The 18379-nt window shown below is 40.0% G+C and overlaps 1 protein-coding gene across 1 annotated transcript in view; it reads left to right on the top strand.

The window, feature by feature from the left end:
* LOC102810404 (proprotein convertase subtilisin/kexin type 5-like) overlaps positions 1-18379 on the top strand; it is a 79824-nt gene that overhangs the window by 15893 nt on the left and 45552 nt on the right. Inside the window, exons 9-12 of the mRNA XM_085507046.1 lie at positions 381-481; positions 1050-1159; positions 4982-5099; positions 5742-6052. Coding sequence (XP_085363172.1) covers positions 381-481; positions 1050-1159; positions 4982-5099; positions 5742-6052 — 640 coding nt within the window. The remainder of the gene's footprint in view (positions 1-380; positions 482-1049; positions 1160-4981; positions 5100-5741; positions 6053-18379) is intronic.

The following is an 18379-nucleotide window of genomic DNA, read 5'->3' as shown; positions in this document are numbered from 1 at the left end:
TTGTGTTGGAGATACGATTCTAATAGGGCAAATACAGCAATGTGAAAAGTGGTTTACTGTATTCGATTTATTTGAAGTGCATGTGATTATGTAAATGACATAGGCGTGTTATGACCAAAATATGTCATATTTTATTAAACTATAATGGAATGACATTATCATTGAAATAACTCACAATAAACTCACATACTCAAAGCAAGGATATCAAAGCCGCAACCGATGTAACAATTAAGTTCATCAAAAGTGTCTTCTTTCAAGTAAAAAGTTATTTGCTATACATATTCAAAGTATATACAAATCTCTAAAAAACCATGACTATTTCTTTCACCGATACATGCACAATACCGTACGAATCTTCACCGTGTTTTCATTCTTGATAGAGTTCAACAGATCTCCAACATGAGTGTACAGATAGCCATACTGGTACATCTGCTTCAGCACCACTTGCAGCTGGCCTGATAGCATTGGTATTGGAAGCTAAGTAAGTTTTAGTAAAAAAGTTTTTTCATGGCTTGCAGCCACTAATGAGTGAGACCATTTGTATCTATGTGATAAATGCAGGATATACAATGATTGCTATTGCACGCTTATGTGTTTGTATTATGACTCTTTATTATTGAGAAGTGAATTTCATGCGACTCTAAGATTGTATAAGAAATATGGTAACCAATTTGAATATTTGTAATTGTTATTCAGCAATAGAAATATGTTCATAGTTAGAAAACATGCTGATTTTAGAATTCAACGGAAATAAAAGAACACTAAAGACAAGAATATTTGTTTGCCCTGCAGTACTTCACACAAGCCTTTACTTTTTTGTTGGAATTAGTTAATTTTTATCATTTTGATTTCAAATACTAGTAATCTGTATTAGGTCCACGAAATATATTTATGCCATTGTGTATTTCAGTTTTTAATTTATTTTTTTTTGTCAATTTCAGAAACAATAAAAAAAATTAAAAGCATAATCTTCAAATAAAAATAAATAAAACATTTATATTTGGAAATCAAATTGACTAAAAACATTTCACATATTTAAATTTTCTCAGTTCTGCGTTGACTTGGCGAGATGTACAGCATATCGTTGTCATGACATCAAGACGAGGTAATTTGATCGATAAAGACCCTGGTTGGGTAACCAACGGTGCTGGTTATGAAGGTGAGACCTAATGACCACTCTCTGAATAACATTTATTATACAACTCTACTGATCTATCTTCTGTCCTCTCTACACATAAACCCAAAAATTGAAGACATTGTTGCTGTAATCTACTGGTACTATATATAAACCGATTTACTTCATGAGACAAATTTCCGTGAATTTCACTGGTCAGGAAAAATCGTGAAATAATGTAGCCGTAAAAATTACACTAAAGGAAGTCTCTTTGACTACTATAAAATTTTCATAAATTTTCTCAAATTCACTCACATTTTGAAATACATGTAGTGAAAATTCTGAATTAAAATTGAGCAGTTTACTCCAATAAAATGTACGAGATATTCTTTATTTTCTGTTGCATTACTTACTGAGTACCGTATTTGTCTTCAATTAGGCGCCACTTTGTTACACTTTCATGTCATGGTGGCGCTTATTTGTGGTTAAATTTGAGCAACTTTGTTTCAAATGGCGCTTATTTCAAGCACTTCAAGTTCTAGTACCGGTAACTGTGTTACAAGCCATTGTTTTTGCTCCATTCTGGTGATAGATTATTGACAATATTTTACATTACAGTCTGACGCTTAGTCACTGTAGCCTTTATTTTAAATACTGAGTAAATGACCCGTTTTCAGACAGTTTAGAAAGTTATACAAAAAATATCATTCTTTAGAAAACATTCACAGTTTGCCGTACAATCAACAGAAAAATAAAACAAACACAAATTCAACGCTTAGTAGTCAATGATCACGGTAGCAAAATCCGGTCATGCTGCATTCCACGGTTACGATTATTACTCAGTAGTAGTTGTAATAACGTACAAAAAATAAAATGCAAGTAAAATTCAACTTAATTTCATCGTAAGCGAATGATTCTGGTCGCATGTAAACGCTCGGCGCGATTCGATGTCTGCCATGCTTCCTGTCTAGGACTTGACCTGGAACGCGTTTTTTGACCTGATAGGTCAAGTCGTTAATTAACCAATCAAAATGCTGGATGATGCCAACGTGATCAAATTACCATAGCTCATTTAAATAATGTATGAACGCAATGCGGAAGTGATTTGCCGATGTTTGCGATATTTTGGCTTTGATTTTGGTGGGAAAAACGGCATGATTTTTTTTTTCAAATCAAGAAATTAGTTATTTTTGGAAAGTAAACTGAGCATTTAAAGAATAATTTAACACTGTTTACTGTGACAACAGCGCATTTGAAACAGAACATTTTCGCGTTGTTTTAATTTCGTTTATATGGACTTACTGCGAAATTAAAAACCACGCTGATATTTTCTACAGTAGACTAAAAAGACATGTTTCAAGAGACTATAGACCGATTTCTTAAAAATTGTTAGAAACAAAACCAATTTTTTTTACATAAAAGCCATTCGAACAGTAACAGCGAGGGACTTCCGCGATCGCGTCCATCGCTACGAACCGGTAACCGGTAGTCGATCCGCCGGCGCCCAATTCACGATTATTACGTGCCAAAATTTCAACTTTGTCTGGCGCTTAATTGAGGTGTAAAATACAAAGTTTTTGTGGCACTGGCGCCTAAATGAAGGTGGCGCTTAACTGAAGACAAATACGGTAGATTATTAAATTAAAACTGCTGCTTTATTAACATTTTCTCAAAAGTGCAAAAATCAGTAATAAATTCAATTAATGTTTTCTTTAGGAATCTAATTTTATTTAACCCTCTGAGCACCATGATTTTTCTCGCCAAATTTTTTGCAATCATTTTGCCGATAAAATTTTTTTTTTTTATATAATTTGTTCGATTATTTTGGACCAAATGGACACAATTTCATATTTACTGCAGATTATGATAACAATTTGGGGGGGAAAATGATGTGGGTTTTATTTTGTAGAAGGTGGCAAAAGTTGCCTCTTGTGCTCAAATGATTATTGACCAATCAGTGTAAGTAATTAAATCTGTCAACAAGAATTCAATTTTCAATGAATTTCACATAAATTTCAGCTATTATAAAATGATCCAGAGTTTGTAATTTGTAGAACCTGTGATAAATTTATACATACCCAAGAATATATTTATATAATTTTTATAACTTCAGAAAATCTCCAATGTGAATAATACCAACCAGTCCTGTTTGTATCCGTCCTGAATTCTTATTTGTTATCTAATACTGTAGAATACTTTATTTTTGCTTGGAATTTATTTTCGCTATTGTTGCTGAAGGGTTGATACCGTGAATATAAAATTCAGCGAATATACTTTTTTTCCTATATTTCACATTAAACTCATCAAAAATCAGTAAAAATAAATTCCATACAAAATGCCCAAAAAGCCTTTTCAGCGAAAATTAATTCCAGCGAAAATAAAGTATTCCACAGTATCTAAATTTTCAACAGGTAAGGTTGTGATAGTTACACTATGTTTTTTTTCTTCTATTTTTACCTTGCCCGTACCATCAAAGATGGAAGGGAAAGGTATATTAAGGGAAAAATTTTGTCCGGCGTTGTCGTCGTCGTCGTCGTCGTTAATAATTGTTATTGTGTGCATAATAACTTTACTAATTCTATTCCAAACTTTATCAAACTTGGTCACCTTATTCATCAGTATAAAGTCTTCCCTGAGTTTGAACAACAGATGTCCTGTATGAAAATATCATGCAAAAATTGAGAAAATCTGATAAAATATTTTGACTGTTTCTACTTGACTGATCACTGGTGATACACATCAAAGGTCACTGATCTCAGTGGAAATATGCATTGTTGTATGTGTTCAATGAAGCAAATGATTTATCTTGTAATAATATCCTTGGTAATGTATCTCAGAATCCCATACTGGGTTTCAAAACCAACTCATGGAGAGATTGCACAGTCTGATACACATTTGCAAACCTACCAATAAAATCTTTATAGAAAACAAGATGTCAGAAAATCAATATAAGCACTGCTATGAACTGGGTGCCAAACTTTGATCAAGATCTGAAGCTAATAGAAAATCTGTTTAGTCAAAAGTTATCAAATCAAAAACAATACATAAAAAATACATTAAAAGCAAAACATTTCATCCACATTTTAAAAAGAAAATTATTCTAAAATATATGTATTCTGTATTTGACAAACAGTTCATTCGACAAATAAAAACTCACAGGAATATGTTTCAGCTATTAGAATAGAATGATAGAGTTTTTATAATACTAGTTTAAAAACGCACTTCAGAGATTGCAGTGTTTGAAGATGTAGATTCTCAGGAGGCAACAGTACTGTTGACTTCTCCCTCCACTGGACACCAACTATTTAAGTTGATTTGCATACAAAGCAGAGCTTGCAACATGATAGCTATTCATAAAGGGTGTTTTTTTTTACTTTTCATATAATACAGTAGTCACACAATGAGGCAGTTCACATTTGTCTCAGTGAATCATTCATTTTTGACAGACACCTGTACAAAATACTTGAACTAAAGCCAGCTAAATTTTTCTGTTATCTTGCATGTTTTATGAATCTATTCACATCTAAATGCATCACTTTTTTTTTTGCAATGAGACATTTGTTTTTATACTAAAATATCTGAATTACTTTGAATAAAGCTGGAAATTATGTCCCTTAAAATAATTAAACAAATAAGGCACCAATGTTTTTGTAAGATATTTACATCTTTTAAGGACATTCGGTAGACTGATTCCCCACTGTTGGTTCAACCCCAAAACTTGTTTGTATTCAAAATTAATTATGACAATGCATATTTGTATTGAAACAAACTATGATAAAGGGAATTATATTATACAACAAAGGGCAAGGTCACCAGAGTTCAACTATGTTTTATTTGATGTGATATTCATGGTTGTTTATATTACAGTGAGTCACTGGTATGGCTTTGGATTGATGGATGCTGGCGCCATGGTGAGATTAGCCGAGAAATGGAAAGAAGTTCCCACTCAAAATGAATGTGAAACACCAGTAGACACCATTGCTAAGTAAGACGATAATTCAAGATTAATCCTACAAATATTTGTTTATGAATAATTAACTGAAATTGTGAATTGTGCTGAACACATGTTGAATTACATAGATATATTATTAATTCTGGGCATCGAAAGATGGCTATGGCAGTGGTTTCGAAAGATTACCAAAGCCATATTCTTTGATGGTCATCTGATTGGTTAATTTTTGTTTTCAATCACTGTTGTAAATGTTGATTGTAATGATCACCATTACACATTGTGAAGAAATTCAACAGTAATGCAAAATCTATGATAGAATGGGGAGTGAGGTCATAGAGTGATTAACCAATCACAATGCACAAAAAACAAAACAAATTATATCTGAGGGACTGTCGACAGTCTGAATGTTGATTTGACAGTGACCATGAGGATGCTCATTGTGTTACCAAGGCAACAAAGATAAATGCTGACCATTATTATGATGATTCAATTCATTTATAATTATTGTGCACAAAAAGTTGTGCCCTCTAATTGATTGTGCCACCCACCTTGCCTTTCCCCAAATTTTCTCAATAACAAAATAAATAATCATTTTGAATGCATATTATGAATATCTATTACTTAATTTTTGTTTAATTACACTAAATGTGTATAATGATGAAATTGCTCTTTCAGAAAAATTTCTGGCAGTGGAAAAATCATTGTCACCATGACGACAGATTTCTGTGATACACAGACTGAAAAAGTCAACTATCTAGAACATGTGCAGGTGAAAATGTTCCTTGACTTCAGTAGAGATGGTGATCTCTCTATTGATCTAATTTCTCCCGCTGGTACGCGATCAAATCTTCTATCTCCACGGAAGTATGACCACTCAGAAAATGCATTCGAAAATTGGATTGCTATGACAACTCATTTTTGGGGTGAGAAGGCACAAGGAACATGGACTTTGGAGATTCAGAACAAAGGATCATCATTCAATACAGGTAATTTTTTACATGCCTAACTTGCATATGAGGTATCATAGTACGATGGCACTGAACTCATGTATTGAGTATTACTAAACCTTGCCTGTTCTGTGTTGTTGTGTCCTTAAGTAAAGCACCTTATTTCTTGTGTGCTTTTCTCCACACAAGTGTAAATGGGTGTATGGTAGGGTAATGGTTGCTATGTGTTTATCTCTGATTCTCTCTACCCAGGAGTAAATGGGTCCCTGTAAGGGCAATGGTTCCTGTGTTTAGCTCTGATTCTCTTCTCCAGGAGTAAATGGGTCCCTGTAAGGGCAATGGTTCCTCTATTTAGTTCTGATTCTCTTCTCCAGGAGTAAATGGGTCCCTGTAAGGGCAATGGTTCCTGTGTTTAGTTCTTATTCTCTTCTCCAGGAGTAAATGGGTCCCTGTAAGGGCAATGGTTCCTGTGTTTAGTTCTTATTCTCTTCTCCAGGAGTAAATGGGTCCCTGTAAAGGCAATGGTTCCTGTGTTTAGTTCTTATTCTCTTCTCTAGGAGTAAATGGGTCCCTGTAAGGGTAATGGTTCCTGTGTTTAGTTCTTATTCTCTTCTCCAGGAGTAAATGGGTCCCTGTAAGGGCAATGGTTCCTTTGTTTAGTTCTGATTCTCTTCTCCAGGAGTAAATGGGTCCCTGTGAGGGCAATGGTTCCTCTGTTTAGTTCTGATTCTCTTCTCCAGGAGTAAATGGGTCCCTGTAAGGGCAATGGTTCCTCTGTTTAGTTCTGATTCTCTTCTCCAGGAGTAAATGGGTCCCTGTAAGGGTAATGGTTCCTCTGTTTAGTTCTGATTCTCTTCTCTAGGAGTAAATGGGTCCCTGTAAGGGTAATGGTTCCTGTGTTTAGTTCTGATTCTCTTCTCCAGGAGTAAATGGGTCCCTGTAAGGGCAATGGTTCCTCTGTTTAGTTCTGATTCTCTTCTCCAGGAGTAAATGGGTCCCTGTAAGGGCAATGGTTCCTCTGTTTAGTTCTGATTCTCTTCTCTTGGAGTAAATGGGTCCCTGTAAGGGCAATGGTTCCTGTGTTTAGTTCTGATTCTCTTCTCCAGGAGTAAATGGGTCCCTGTAAGGGTAATGGTTCCTCTGTTTAGTTCTGATTCTCTTCTCCAGGAGTAAATGGGTCCCTGTAAGGGCAATGGTTCCTGTGTTTAGTTCTGATTCTCTTCTCCAGGAGTAAATGGTTCCTGTGTTTAGTTCTGATTCTCTTCTCCAGGAGTAAATGGGTCCCTGTAAGGGTAATGGTTCCTGTGTTTAGTTCTGATTCTCTTCTCCAGGAGTAAATGGGTCCCTGTAAGGGCAATGGTTCCTGTGTTTAGTTCTGATTCTCTTCTCCAGGAGTAAATGGGTCCCTGTAAGGGCAATGGTTCCTCTGTTTAGTCAACTATCTAGAACATGTGCAGGTGAAAATGTTCCTTGACTTCAGTAGAGATGGTGATCTCTCTATTGATCTAATTTCTCCCGCTGGTACGCGATCAAATCTTCTATCTCCACGGAAGTATGACCACTCAGAAAATGCATTCGAAAATTGGATTGCTATGACAACTCATTTTTGGGGTGAGAAGGCACAAGGAACATGGACTTTGGAGATTCAGAACAAAGGATCATCATTCAATACAGGTAATTTTTTACATGCCTAACTTGCATATGAGGTATCATAGTACGATGGCACTGAACTCATGTATTGAGTATTACTAAACCTTGCCTGTTCTGTGTTGTTGTGTCCTTAAGTAAAGCACCTTATTTCTTGTGTGCTTTTCTCCACACAAGTGTAAATGGGTGTATGGTAGGGTAATGGTTGCTATGTGTTTATCTCTGATTCTCTCTACCCAGGAGTAAATGGGTCCCTGTAAGGGCAATGGTTCCTGTGTTTAGCTCTGATTCTCTTCTCCAGGAGTAAATGGGTCCCTGTAAGGGCAATGGTTCCTCTATTTAGTTCTGATTCTCTTCTCCAGGAGTAAATGGGTCCCTGTAAGGGCAATGGTTCCTGTGTTTAGTTCTTATTCTCTTCTCCAGGAGTAAATGGGTCCCTGTAAGGGCAATGGTTCCTGTGTTTAGTTCTTATTCTCTTCTCCAGGAGTAAATGGGTCCCTGTAAAGGCAATGGTTCCTGTGTTTAGTTCTTATTCTCTTCTCTAGGAGTAAATGGGTCCCTGTAAGGGTAATGGTTCCTGTGTTTAGTTCTTATTCTCTTCTCCAGGAGTAAATGGGTCCCTGTAAGGGCAATGGTTCCTTTGTTTAGTTCTGATTCTCTTCTCCAGGAGTAAATGGGTCCCTGTGAGGGCAATGGTTCCTCTGTTTAGTTCTGATTCTCTTCTCCAGGAGTAAATGGGTCCCTGTAAGGGCAATGGTTCCTCTGTTTAGTTCTGATTCTCTTCTCCAGGAGTAAATGGGTCCCTGTAAGGGTAATGGTTCCTCTGTTTAGTTCTGATTCTCTTCTCTAGGAGTAAATGGGTCCCTGTAAGGGTAATGGTTCCTGTGTTTAGTTCTGATTCTCTTCTCCAGGAGTAAATGGGTCCCTGTAAGGGCAATGGTTCCTCTGTTTAGTTCTGATTCTCTTCTCCAGGAGTAAATGGGTCCCTGTAAGGGCAATGGTTCCTCTGTTTAGTTCTGATTCTCTTCTCTTGGAGTAAATGGGTCCCTGTAAGGGCAATGGTTCCTGTGTTTAGTTCTGATTCTCTTCTCCAGGAGTAAATGGGTCCCTGTAAGGGTAATGGTTCCTCTGTTTAGTTCTGATTCTCTTCTCCAGGAGTAAATGGGTCCCTGTAAGGGCAATGGTTCCTGTGTTTAGTTCTGATTCTCTTCTCCAGGAGTAAATGGTTCCTGTGTTTAGTTCTGATTCTCTTCTCCAGGAGTAAATGGGTCCCTGTAAGGGTAATGGTTCCTGTGTTTAGTTCTGATTCTCTTCTCCAGGAGTAAATGGGTCCCTGTAAGGGCAATGGTTCCTGTGTTTAGTTCTGATTCTCTTCTCCAGGAGTAAATGGGTCCCTGTAAGGGCAATGGTTCCTCTGTTTAGTTCTGATTCTCTTCTCTAGGAGTAAATGGGTCCCTGTAAGGGCAATGGTTCCTCTGTTTAGTTCTGATTCTCTTCTCCAGGAGTAAATGGGTCCCTGTAAGGGCAATGGTTCCTCTGTTTAGTTCTGATTCTCTTCTCCAGGAGTAAATGGTTCCTGTGTTTAGTTCTGATTCTCTTCTCCAGGAGTAAATGGGTCCCTGTAAGGGCAATGGTTCCTCTGTTTAGTTCTGATTCTCTTCTCCAGGAGTAAATGGGTCCCTGTAAGGACAATGGTTCCTGTGTTTAGTTCTGATTCTCTTCTCCAGGAGTAAATGGGTCCCTGTAAGGGTAATGGTTCCTGTGTTTAGTTCTGATTCTCTTCTCCAGGAGTAAATGGGTCCCTGTAAGGGCAATGGTTCCTCTGTTTAGTTCTGATTCTCTTCTCCAGGAGTAAATGGGTCCCTGTAAGGGCAATGGTTCCTCTGTTTAGTTCTGATTCTCTTCTCTAGGAGTAAATGGGTCCCTGTAAGGGCAATGGTTCCTCTGTTTAGTTCTGATTCTCTTCTCCAGGAGTAAATGGTTCCTGTGTTTAGTTCTGATTCTCTTCTCCAGGAGTAAATGGGTCCCTGTAAGGGCAATGGTTCTTCTGTTTAGTTCTGATTCTCTTCTCCAATAGTAAATGGGTCCCTGTAAGGGCAATGGTTCCTCTGTTTAGTTCTGATTCTCTTCTCCAGGAGTAAATGAGTTTATGGTAGGAATAAATGGTTACTGTGTTTAGCTCTGATTCTCTTCTCCAGGAGTAAATGGGTCCCTGTAAGGGCAATGGTTCCTGTGTTTAGTTCTGATTCTCTTCTCCAGGAGTAAATGGGTCCCTGTAAGGGTAATGGTTCCTGTCTTTAATTCTGATTCTATTTTCCAGGAGTAAATGGGTCCCTGTAAGGGCAACGGTTCCTCTGTTTAGTTCTGATTCTCTTCTCCAGGAGTAAATGGGTCCCTGTAAGGGCAATGGTTCCTGTGTTTAGTTCTGATTCTCTTGTCCAGGAGTAAATGGGTCCCTGTAAGGGCAATGGTTCCTCTGTTTAGTTCTGATTCTCTTCTCCAGGAGTAAATGGGTTCCTGTAAGGGTAATGGTTCCTCTGTTTAGTTCTGATTCTCTTCTCTAGGAGTAAATGGGTACCTGTAAGGGCAATGGTTCCTCTGTTTAGTTCTGATTCTCTTCTCCAGGAGTAAATGGTTCCTGTGTTTAGTTCTGATTCTCTTCTCCAGGAGTAAATGGGTCCCTGTAAGGGCAATGGTTCTTCTGTTTAGTTCTGATTCTCTTCTCCAATAGTAAATGGGTCCCTGTAAGGGCAGTGGTTCCTCTGTTTAGTTCTGATTCTCTTCTCCAGGAGTAAATGAGTTTATGGTAGGAATAAATGGTTACTGTGTTTAGCTCTGATTCTCTTCTCCAGGAGTAAATGGGTCCCTGTAAGGGCAATGGTTCCTGTGTTTAGTTCTGATTCTCTTCTCCATGAGTAAATGGGTCCCTGTAAGGGTAATGGTTCCTGTCTTTAATTCTGATTCTCTTTTCCAGGAGTAAATGGGTCCCTGTAAAGATAATGGTTCCTGTGTTTAGTTCTGATTCTCTTCTCCAGGAGTAAATGGGTCCCTGTAAGGGCAATGGTTCCTCTGTTTAGTTCTGATTCTCTTCTCCAGGAGTAAATGGGTCCCTGTAAGGGCAATGGTTCCTCTGTTTAGTTCTGATTCTCTTCTCCAGGAGTAAATGGGTCCCTGTAAGGGTAATGGTTCCTGTGTTTAGTTCTGATTCTCTTCTCCAGGAGTAAATGGTTCCTGTGTTTAGTTCTGATTCTCTTCTCCAGGAGTAAATGGTTCCTGTGTTTAGTTCTGATTCTCTTCTCCAGGTGTAAATGGGTCCCTGTAAGGACAATGGTTCCTCTGTTTAGTTCTGATTCTCTTCTCCAGGAGTAAATGGGTCTCTGTAAGGTCAATGGTTCCTCTGTTTAGTTCTGATTCTCTTCTCCAGGAGTAAATGGGTCCCTGTAAGGGTAATGGTTCCTCTGTTTAGTTCTGATTCTCTTCTCTAGGAGTAAATGGGTCCCTGTAAGGGTAATGGTTCCTGTGTTTAGTTCTGATTCTCTTCTCCTGGAGTAAATGGGTCCCTGTAAGGGCAATGGTTCCTCTGTTTAGTTCTGATTCTCTTCTCCAGGAGTAAATGGGTCCCTGTAAGGGCAATGGTTCCTGTGTTTAGTTCTGATTCTCTTCTCCAGGAGTAAATGGGTCCCTGTAAGGGCAATGGTTTCTCTGTTTAGTTCTGATTCTCTTCTCCAGGAGTAAATGGGTCCCTGTAAGGGCAATGGTTCCTGTGTTTAGTTCTGATTCTCTTCTCCAGGAGTAAATGGTTCCTGTGTTTAGTTCTGATTCTCTTCTCCACGAGTAAATAGGTCCCTGTAAGGGCAATGGTTTCTGTGTTTAGTTCTGATTCTCTTCTCCAGGAGTAAATGGGTCCCTGTAAGGGCAATGGTTCCTCTGTTTAGTTCTGATTCTCTTCTCTAGGAGTAAATGGGTCCCTGTAAGGGCAATGGTTCCTCTGTTTAGTTCTGATTCTCTTCTCCAGGAGTAAATGGTTCCTGTGTTTAGTTCTGATTCTCTTCTCCAGGAGTAAATGGGTCCCTGTAAGGGCAATGGTTCCTCTGTTTAGTTCTGATTCTCTTCTCTAGGAGTAAATGGGTCCCTGTAAGGGCAATGGTTTCTCTGTTTAGTTCTGATTCTCTTCTCCAGGAGTAAATGGTTCCTGTGTTTAGTTCTGATTCTCTTCTCCAGGAGTAAATGGGTCCCTGTAAGGGCAATGGTTCCTGTGTTTAGTTCTGATTCTCTTCTACAGGAGTAAATGGTTCCTGTAAGGGTAATGGTTCCTCTGTTTCGTTCTGATTCTCTTCTCTAGGAGTAAATGGGTCCCTGTAAGGGTAATGGTTCCTGTGTTTAGTTCTGATTCTCTTCTCCAGGAGTAAATGGTTCCTGTGTTTAGTTCTGATTCTCTTCTCCAGGAGTAAATGGGTCCCTGTAAGGGCAATGGTTCCTCTGTTTAGTTCTGATTCTCTTCTCTAGGAGTAAATGGGTCCCTGTAAGGGTAATGGTTCCTCTGTTTAGTTCTGATTCTCTTCTCTAGGAGTAAATGGGTCCCTGTAATGGTAATGGTTCCTGTGTTTAGTTCTGATTCTCTTCTCCAGGAGTAAATGGTTCCTGTGTTTAGTTCTGATTCTCTTCTCCAGGAGTAAATGGGTCCCTGTAAGGGCAATGGTTCCTGTGTTTAGTTCTGATTCTCTTCTCCATGAGTAAATGGGTCCCTGTAAGGGTAATGGTTCCTGTCTTTAATTCTGATTCTCTTTTCCAGGAGTAAATGGGTCCCTGTAAGGGCAACGGTTCCTCTGTTTAGTTCTGATTCTCTTCTCCAGGAGTAAATGGGTCCCTGTAAGGGCAATGGTTCCTGTGTTTAGTTCTGATTCTCTTGTCCAGGAGTAAATGGGTCCCTGTAAGGGCAATGGTTCCTCTGTTTAGTTCTGATTCTCTTCTCCAGGAGTAAATGGGTTCCTGTAAGGGTAATGGTTCCTCTGTTTAGTTCTGATTCTCTTCTCTAGGAGTAAATGGGTCCCTGTAAAGATAATGGTTCCTGTGTTTAGTTCTGATTCTCTTCTCCAGGAGTAAATGGGTCCCTGTAAGGGCAATGGTTCCTCTGTTTAGTTCTGATTCTCTTCTCCAGGAGTAAATGGGTCCCTGTAAGGGCAATGTTTCCTCTGTTTAGTTCTGATTCTCTTCTCCAGGAGTAAATGGGTCCCTGTAAGGGTAATGGTTCCTGTGTTTAGTTCTGATTCTCTTCTCCAGGAGTAAATGGTTCCTGTGTTTAGTTCTGATTCTCTTCTCCAGGAGTAAATGGTTCCTGTGTTTAGTTCTGATTCTCTTCTCCAGGTGTAAATGGGTCCCTGTAAGGACAATGGTTCCTCTGTTTAGTTCTGATTCTCTTCTCCAGGAGTAAATGGTTCCTGTGTTTAGTTCTGATTCTCTTCTCCAGGAGTAAATGGGTCCCTGTAAGGGCAATGGTTCCTCTGTTTAGTTCTGATTCTCTTCTCTAGGAGTAAATGGGTCCCTGTAAGGGCAATGGTTTCTCTGTTTAGTTCTGATTCTCTTCTCCAGGAGTAAATGGTTCCTGTGTTTAGTTCTGATTCTCTTCTCCAGGAGTAAATGGGTCCCTGTAAGGGCAATGGTTCCTGTGTTTAGTTCTGATTCTCTTCTACAGGAGTAAATGGTTCCTGTAAGGGTAATGGTTCCTCTGTTTCGTTCTGATTCTCTTCTCTAGGAGTAAATGGGTCCCTGTAAGGGTAATGGTTCCTGTGTTTAGTTCTGATTCTCTTCTCCAGGAGTAAATGGTTCCTGTGTTTAGTTCTGATTCTCTTCTCCAGGAGTAAATGGGTCCCTGTAAGGGCAATGGTTCCTCTGTTTAGTTCTGATTCTCTTCTCTAGGAGTAAATGGGTCCCTGTAAGGGTAATGGTTCCTCTGTTTAGTTCTGATTCTCTTCTCTAGGAGTAAATGGGTCCCTGTAATGGTAATGGTTCCTGTGTTTAGTTCTGATTCTCTTCTCCAGGAGTAAATGGTTCCTGTGTTTAGTTCTGATTCTCTTCTCCAGGAGTAAATGGGTCCCTGTAAGGGCAATGGTTCCTGTGTTTAGTTCTGATTCTCTTCTCCATGAGTAAATGGGTCCCTGTAAGGGTAATGGTTCCTGTCTTTAATTCTGATTCTCTTTTCCAGGAGTAAATGGGTCCCTGTAAGGGCAACGGTTCCTCTGTTTAGTTCTGATTCTCTTCTCCAGGAGTAAATGGGTCCCTGTAAGGGCAATGGTTCCTGTGTTTAGTTCTGATTCTCTTGTCCAGGAGTAAATGGGTCCCTGTAAGGGCAATGGTTCCTCTGTTTAGTTCTGATTCTCTTCTCCAGGAGTAAATGGGTTCCTGTAAGGGTAATGGTTCCTCTGTTTAGTTCTGATTCTCTTCTCTAGGAGTAAATGGGTCCCTGTAAAGATAATGGTTCCTGTGTTTAGTTCTGATTCTCTTCTCCAGGAGTAAATGGGTCCCTGTAAGGGCAATGGTTCCTCTGTTTAGTTCTGATTCTCTTCTCCAGGAGTAAATGGGTCCCTGTAAGGGCAATGGTTCCTCTGTTTAGTTCTGATTCTCTTCTCCAGGAGTAAATGGGTCCCTGTAAGGGTAATGGTTCCTGTGTTTAGTTCTGATTCTCTTCTCCAGGAGTAAATGGTTCCTGTGTTTAGTTCTGATTCTCTTCTCCAGGAGTAAATGGTTCCTGTGTTTAGTTCTGATTCTCTTCTCCAGGTGTAAATGGGTCCCTGTAAGGACAATGGTTCCTCTGTTTAGTTCTGATTCTCTTCTCCAGGAGTAAATGGGTCTCTGTAAGGTCAATGGTTCCTCTGTTTAGTTCTGATTCTCTTCTCCAGGAGTAAATGGGTCCCTGTAAGGGTAATGGTTCCTCTGTTTAGTTCTGATTCTCTTCTCTAGGAGTAAATGGGTCCCTGTAAGGGTAATGGTTCCTGTGTTTAGTTCTGATTCTCTTCTCCTGGAGTAAATGGGTCCCTGTAAGGGCAATGGTTCCTCTGTTTAGTTCTGATTCTCTTCTCCAGGAGTAAATGGGTCCCTGTAAGGGCAATGGTTCCTGTGTTTAGTTCTGATTCTCTTCTCCAGGAGTAAATGGGTCCCTGTAAGGGCAATGGTTTCTCTGTTTAGTTCTGATTCTCTTCTCCAGGAGTAAATGGGTCCCTGTAAGGGCAATGGTTCCTGTGTTTAGTTCTGATTCTCTTCTCCAGGAGTAAATGGTTCCTGTGTTTAGTTCTGATTCTCTTCTCCACGAGTAAATAGGTCCCTGTAAGGGCAATGGTTTCTGTGTTTAGTTCTGATTCTCTTCTCCAGGAGTAAATGGGTCCCTGTAAGGGCAATGGTTCCTCTGTTTAGTTCTGATTCTCTTCTCTAGGAGTAAATGGGTCCCTGTAAGGGCAATGGTTCCTCTGTTTAGTTCTGATTCTCTTCTCCAGGAGTAAATGGTTCCTGTGTTTAGTTCTGATTCTCTTCTCCAGGAGTAAATGGGTCCCTGTAAGGGCAATGGTTCCTCTGTTTAGTTCTGATTCTCTTCTCTAGGAGTAAATGGGTCCCTGTAAGGGCAATGGTTTCTCTGTTTAGTTCTGATTCTCTTCTCCAGGAGTAAATGGTTCCTGTGTTTAGTTCTGATTCTCTTCTCCAGGAGTAAATGGGTCCCTGTAAGGGCAATGGTTCCTGTGTTTAGTTCTGATTCTCTTCTACAGGAGTAAATGGTTCCTGTAAGGGTAATGGTTCCTCTGTTTCGTTCTGATTCTCTTCTCTAGGAGTAAATGGGTCCCTGTAAGGGTAATGGTTCCTGTGTTTAGTTCTGATTCTCTTCTCCAGGAGTAAATGGTTCCTGTGTTTAGTTCTGATTCTCTTCTCCAGGAGTAAATGGGTCCCTGTAAGGGCAATGGTTCCTCTGTTTAGTTCTGATTCTCTTCTCTAGGAGTAAATGGGTCCCTGTAAGGGTAATGGTTCCTCTGTTTAGTTCTGATTCTCTTCTCTAGGAGTAAATGGGTCCCTGTAATGGTAATGGTTCCTGTGTTTAGTTCTGATTCTCTTCTCCAGGAGTAAATGGTTCCTGTGTTTAGTTCTGATTCTCTTCTCCAGGAGTAAATGGGTCCCTGTAAGGGCAATGGTTCCTGTGTTTAGTTCTGATTCTCTTCTCCAGGAGTAAATGGGTCCGTGTAAGGGCAATGGTTCCTCTGTTTAGTTCTGATTCTCTTCTCTAGGAGTAAATGGGTCCCTGTAAGGGCAATGGTTCCTCTGTTTAGTTCTGATTCTCTTCTCCAGGAGTAAATGGGTCCCTGTAAGGGTAATGGTTCCTCTGTTTAGTTCTGATTCTCTTCTCTAGGAGTAAATGGGTCCCTGTAAGGGCAATGGTTCCTCTGTTTAATTCTGATTCTCTTCTCCAGGAGTAAATGGGTCCCTGTAAGGGCAATGGTTCCTCTGTTTAGTTCTGATTCTCTTCTCCAGGAGTAAATGGGTCCCTGTAAGGGTAATGGTTCCTGTGTTTAGTTCTGATTCTCTTCTCCAGGAGTAAATGGGTCCCTGTAAGGGCAATGGTTCCTCTGTTTAGTTCTGATTCTCTTCTACAGGAGTAAATGGGTCCCTGTAAGGGCAATGGTTCCTCTGTTTAGTTCTGATTCTCTTCTCTAGGAGTAAATGGTCCCTGTAAGGGCAATGGTTCCTGTGTTTAGTTCTGATTCTCTTCTCCTGGAGTAAATGGGTCCCTGTAAGGGTAATGGTTCCTGTGTTTAGTTCTGATTCTCTTCTCCAGGAGTAAATGGGTCCCTGTAAGGGCAATGGTTCCTGTGTTTAGTTCTGATTCTCTTCTCCTGGAGTAAATGGTTCCTGTGTTTAGTTCTGATTCTCTTCTCCAGGAGTAAATGGGTCCCTGTAAGGGCAATGGTTCCTCTGTTTAGTTCTGATTCTCTTCTCCAATAGTAAATGGGTCCCTGTAAGGGCAATGGTTCCTCTGTTTAGTTCTGATTCTCTTCTCCAGGAGTAAATGAGTTTATGGTAGGAATAAATATGGTTACTGTGTTTAGCGCTGATTCTCTTCTCCAGGAGTAAATGGGTCCCTGTAAGGGTAATGGTTCCTCTGTTTAGTTCTGATTCTCTTCTCTAGGAGTAAATGGGTCCCTGTAAGGGTAATGGTTCCTGTGTTTAGTTCTGATTCTCTTCTCCAGGAGTAAATGGGTCCCTGTAAGGGCAATGGTTCCTCTGTTTAGTTCTGATTCTCTTCTCCAGGAGTAAATGGGTCCCTGTAAGGGCAATGGTTCCTGTGTTTAGTTCTGATTCTCTTCTCCAGGAGTAAATGGGTCCCTGTAAGGGCAATGGTTCCTGTGTTTAGTTCTGATTCTCTTCTCCAGGAGTAAATGGGTCCCTGTAAGGGCAATGGTTCCTGTGTTTAGTTCTTATTCTCTTCTCTAGGAGTAAATGGGTCCGTGTAAGGGTAATGGTTCCTGTGTTTAGTTCTGATTCTCTTCTCCAGGAGTAAATGGGTCCCTGTAAGGGCCTTGGTTCCTGTGTTTAGTTCTGATTCTCTTCTCCAGGAGTAAATGGGTCCCTGTAAGGGTAATGGTTCCTGTGTTTAGTTCTGATTCTCTTCTCCAGGAGTAAATGAGTCCCTGTAAGGGTAATGGTTCCTCTGTTTAGTTCTGATTCTCTTCTCCAGGAGTAAATGGGTCCCTGTAAGGGCAATGGTTCCTGTGTTTAGTTCTGATTCTCTTCTCCAGGAGTAAATGGGTCCCTGTAAGGGTAATGGTTCCTGTGTTTAGTTCTGATTCTCTTCTCCAGGAGTAAATGGGTCCCTGTAAGGGCAATGGTTCCTCTGTTTAGTTCTGATTCTCTTCTCCAGGAGTAAATGGGTCCCTTTAAGGGCAATGGTTCCTCTGTTTAGTTCTGATTCTCTTCTCCAGGAGTAAATGGTTCCTCTGTTTAGTTCTGATTCTCTTCTCCAGGAGTAAATGGGTCCTTGTAAGGGCAATGGTTCCTCTGTTTAGTTCTGATTCTCTTCTCCAGGAGTAAATGGTTCCTCTGTTTAGTTCTGATTCTCTTCTCCAGGAGTAAATGGTTCCTGTGTTTAGTTCTGATTCTCTTCTCTAGGAGTAAATGGGTCCCTGTAAGGGCAATGGTTCCTGTGTTTAGTTCTGATTCTCTTCTCCAGGAGTAAATGGTTCCTGTGATTAGTTCTGATTCACTTCTCCAGGAGTAAATGGGTCCCTGTAAGGGCAATGGTTCCTCTGTTTAGTTCTGATTCTCTTCTCCAATAGTAAATGGGTCCCTGTAAGGGCAATGGTTCCTCTGTTTAGTTCTGATTCTCTTCTCCAGGAGTAAATGAGTTTATGGTAGGAATAAATGGTTACTGTGTTTAGCTCTGATTCTCTTCTCCAGAAGTAAATGGGTCCCTGTAAGGGCAATGGTTCCTGTGTTTAGTTCTGATTCTCTTCTCCAGGAGTAAATGGGTCCCTGTAAGGGTAATGGTTCCTGTCTTTAATTCTGATTCTCTTCTCCAGGAGTAAATGGGTCCCTGTAAGGGCAACGGTTCCTCTGTTTAGTTCTGATTCTCTTCTCCAGGAGTAAATGGGTCCCTCTAAGGGCAATGGTTCCTCTGTTTAGTTCTGATTCTCTTCTCCAGGAGTAAATGGGTCCCTGTAAGGGCAATGGTTCCTGTGTTTAGTT

Source organism: Saccoglossus kowalevskii, chromosome 13 (genome assembly GCF_978046115.1).
Source record: "Saccoglossus kowalevskii chromosome 13, keSacKowa6.1, whole genome shotgun sequence".
NCBI classification, from domain to species: domain Eukaryota; kingdom Metazoa; phylum Hemichordata; class Enteropneusta; family Harrimaniidae; genus Saccoglossus; species Saccoglossus kowalevskii.
Note: the sequence above shows the minus strand (reverse complement) of the source record. Positions and strands in the feature narration are given on the sequence as shown.